At 30.7% G+C, this 4110-nt stretch overlaps 1 protein-coding gene across 1 annotated transcript in view; it reads right to left on the bottom strand.

The window, feature by feature from the left end:
• LOC111494553 (acyl carrier protein 1, chloroplastic-like) overlaps positions 1 to 2322 on the bottom strand; it is a 3552-nt gene extending 1230 nt beyond the window's left edge. The window contains exons 1-3 of the mRNA XM_023144506.1: positions 2073 to 2322; positions 1514 to 1624; positions 246 to 368 (exon numbers count right to left, since the gene is read on the bottom strand). Coding sequence (XP_023000274.1) covers positions 246 to 368; positions 1514 to 1624; positions 2073 to 2138 — 300 coding nt within the window. The 5' untranslated portion in view covers positions 2139 to 2322. The remainder of the gene's footprint in view (positions 1 to 245; positions 369 to 1513; positions 1625 to 2072) is intronic.
• Between the last annotated feature and the right edge of the window lie 1788 nt (positions 2323 to 4110).

Below are 4110 nucleotides of genomic sequence, written 5' to 3'. Positions count from 1 at the left end.
GGAAAAAAATTTTTTTTTTTTTTTTTTTTTTTGTTCTGTTTTAAAATAAAACTAATTTTGAAAACTGAAAGAAATCTTCAATCCATCTTCTTATATTTCAAAAATGATAAACACAGAAAACGAAAATCAGCACCCAAATGAAGAAATTAGGAAATATTTAACCAGACAAACCTGACAAGCCGGACGCTACTACTTATGGATGATTAATTTAACAAAAGAATATATTTCAGAAGTAATAATTATACCGTGTCGAGAGAATCAGCTCCAAGCTCAGAAAACTTTGATTCGCCATTGACCTTAGAATCTTCAGAAAGCGCAAGCTGTTTCCTCACGATTCCAGCCACCTTCTCTACGGTCTCTGGCTTAGCCTGTTCAAGATAAGTGTTTCACAAGTTCTGTAACTGCTAATATTACTACATGGATGCTATAAAGGAAATAAGGCATCCTCCATTGGAATACAATGTATGTTGTTGAACATACAAACAAACAACAAAACCATACCAACGCTATAAACCATAAACTCACAAATTACGCCCACAATGGTCAAGACATTATGAGGTCTGAAAATGTAACCGTCCAAACTCAAACCCACCGCTAGCAGATATTGTCCACGTATCACCGTCATCTATTAAGGAGAGATTTCCACACCCTTATAAGGAATGTTTCGTTCCTCCCTCCAACTGATGTGGGATCTCACAAAAGACCATTCATTCATTTTCAACAAGTGGATGTGGATTCCTCTCGTTTTAAATATGTGGAATCAAGCAAATGTGATAATGAAAAGCAAAATCGGTTAGATCACCACTCAATCCAAGCCTTAAGCATATGGATTACCATAATTATATCAATACTTCCAAGACTCCCGGGCTTGGAAATTAGTCCAAGACCCTAAGAAGAGGAAATAAATATCAATTGAGATATATTGGAATCGACATTCTACTGCATGATATGCCTTCTCTGATACCATGTTAAACCATCACTCATCACTCAGCAACCAGAAACTTGCGCGATATATTTAATTGTATCAACCAATACTTGAACAACAACAACCAACAGCAGCCAGCTATTTAAATGCAGACTTTCTCTAGCACTTTTCATCTATCTACATCTTTTCTTTTCTTTTCTTTTTATGAATTTGAAGTCTTGTCTTCATTATCCCACTTCCATAACCACCAACAGCAGAATAGAAAATTAAAAATATCACAGGCAATAAACAACCATACGAAGAGATCGGTGCAAGCACAAACAGAATCACAATTTCATGTTATATGTGATTTAATTAAGTTGATTTATTACTATTCAATTAATTGCAACAATTTTTTAGAGAACAATATAAGACAACAAAAATAGTTTCGAAACAATACGTACCAAAGACATGCAGGAAAAACTTACAAGAACAGCGGTATTATCGATTAAAAGCCAGAAACAAATATGCATGAAGCTCTCAGTATCATAAAACAGAGGATGGAAAACTTTAATTAAACCACGAAAAATGTAGTAAGAGAACACTTACAGCACAGCAAACTTGAAGGCTTCTCTGCCTGTAACTCCTTCTCAAGGGAAAACTCGCCCTGCTTGAAGGCGCTGAAACTAATTTCAAACCTGAGATCCTGCCGCTAGACACCTGCAGGAAGATTCCAGAATAAAAATAAAGATCACATAACACAAACAAAATATGTTTCTAAGATCAAATCCGACGATAAAACTCATGAACGCTGAATAAAAGTAAACAGATCTATCACCGTCCATGCTCAAAATTCCAGTACCATATTCAATCGAGTAAAATCCTCAAGAATATTAAAATGAACACGTTCAATTTTAACTAAAATCTCAAAAAACAAACAAAGATCAACAAAAAAACGTCTGCAACTTTAATCACAGGGAATGAACACATACATTTCCTCAACCTTTTACAAGAAAACTAATCGGATCCTGAAAAACACTTTGCAAAAGTACAGAAAACGGAATCTATAAATTCATATAACCAAGTTTACAAAGTTTCAAGCAAAAGTAGCTTGAATTTACAACAGATAAACCTAAAATGAACAAAGAAGAAGAGAAAAATGATTTACCTGGCTGTGCTTCAGAGAGGTGGAGAGAGAAGGCATGGAGACGGAAGATCCGGCAATGGAGAACATCTTGGTTTATGAGAGAGCTAACAAAGAGATCTAAGGTTTAAGATAGAAAGTGGAGGAAGGAAATGAGGGCGAAGAACACAAAGACTGTGAGACCCCCAATTAGCGAATAAAAGGCCTTTATAGCTGTTTGTTTACAACTTCGTGTGTATCGAAGTGTGTTTGGACGCGCAGATTCACTTCTCCGCTTTCAGTATAATTCCACTGCTCTTGTTTGGTTACGCGTATAGTTGAGAATTCAGAAAACCCTTGTGTTTGGAAGCCGTTTTTTCTTTAATTAATTTATTGCTAAATTATTAAATTAATCCTCAGCTTTTCCTTCGCTTAAAATTATATATACATATACTTTTTTTTTTTTTAATATTTCTCCAATTTTTTATAAATCATTCTTACAATTTAATAAATTATAAGAATATTACATATTTTAGAAGAAGATTTTATGAAGGAGAAAGAAGTAAATTTTACATTTAAAATTATAAAAATTGTAATTTAACCAGTTAATAAATACACAAAAAAAAAAAAGAGAAGAGAAATTTACTAATTTAACCTTCATTTGAAACCAACTATATTTGAAATAAAAAAAATGATTTTAATTAAAATTTGATAATTGTCGGAGACTTATGTGGAATATTATAAACATGATTTATTTTTAATAGCCACGAGAGAGTACACTTTAATAATAAGGTATTCCTAGACTATGAAATGACAATGTATAAAGGGATAACTGAATAACTAAGGTAGGTTACTCTCTCTAAATAAATATATTAATTTTTATTTTAAAAATTAAAATGAAAAAATATCCATAGTTATCTAACAAAACAGGAGCAAATTCATTGGTTGATTCTTTTTTTTTTTATATAATTTAATAAGTTTACTTTCACTTAATATTAAGAAATGATTGTTATCCATCACTAAATACAGCTCAACAAAAGTTGTTTCAGAACTGTTTAATAATTTTTCTTAATTTCTTTCCTGAAATTATTTTAGAAAAACGAAGAAACGGACAAGTATGAAGAAGTTTTTGTGTGGACATTTAAAGCATGTTTCTAAAAAATTAAAGATAAATTTATAAATAAATAAAGTAATTTTGTCTAAAATTTAATAAATACAAATTAAAAGTTGCGGGGGTCGGGGGAGGAGTAAGTGATGCTCAACTTGTTTGGGTACTTTTAAATCACAATTTATTTAATTAAATAATTATAGATTTGGATAAAAAGAGGGTGTTTTATTTATTTATTTATTTCCCTGAAATTTAACTTTCGAAGTGTATCATAAGGGTAGTTTGGTAGGTTAACTAGAAAGATGGTAGCTTGCAGGAAACATGTATTATAATATAAAAAAAGGGACCTCATACTTTACCCCAATAAATTAGATGACCTAATTATCTGAAATGTGAAATTGGGTTCCTAATTCTTCCCAAAACCAATAAAAAAATTAAATAACCTAACACTATAAGTAGCGGAGATTAAAAATAAAAGACCTATAATTGATATCCAACCTTCATTAATGTTCCATTGGTGGGACACTCTCTTGAGAGAAATTAATTTATACCTAATTGATTGAACCTTTAAAGAAAGTTCACAAAATCAATAAATATAAACTTTTAAGATGGAGAGGTTCACAAAATAAAAAATAACAATAAAAACGAAAGAAAAAAAAAAAAGTAAAATTATGCATAAAGATTATATTTAATAATCTGAGTGACTTTATCACTGTGACTGTCTTTATCTATTATAAAGTTAGACATAAAACAAGCCTACAATTTATGAGTTTAAGAAATTTATAAATACCACCATCCATGAAAGTTTGTAGGAAAGTTGTAATTTAACCAAAAAAAACAAAAAATAATAGCATAATGGGGAGAGGGAGAGGGATGGCCTAACTCAATAAATTATAATTAGAGAACTTATTTCTGAAAATAAATACAAAAAAAAAAAAAAAAAAAAAAAAACCTGAAGCTCATATTAGATTGAAA

The sequence above is a fragment of the Cucurbita maxima genome, unplaced genomic scaffold (assembly GCF_002738345.1).
Source record: "Cucurbita maxima cultivar Rimu unplaced genomic scaffold, Cmax_1.0 Cma_Scf00020, whole genome shotgun sequence".
In the NCBI taxonomy this organism is placed as follows: Eukaryota; Viridiplantae; Streptophyta; class Magnoliopsida; order Cucurbitales; family Cucurbitaceae; genus Cucurbita; species Cucurbita maxima.
This window is presented reverse-complemented; position numbering and strand designations above follow the sequence as displayed.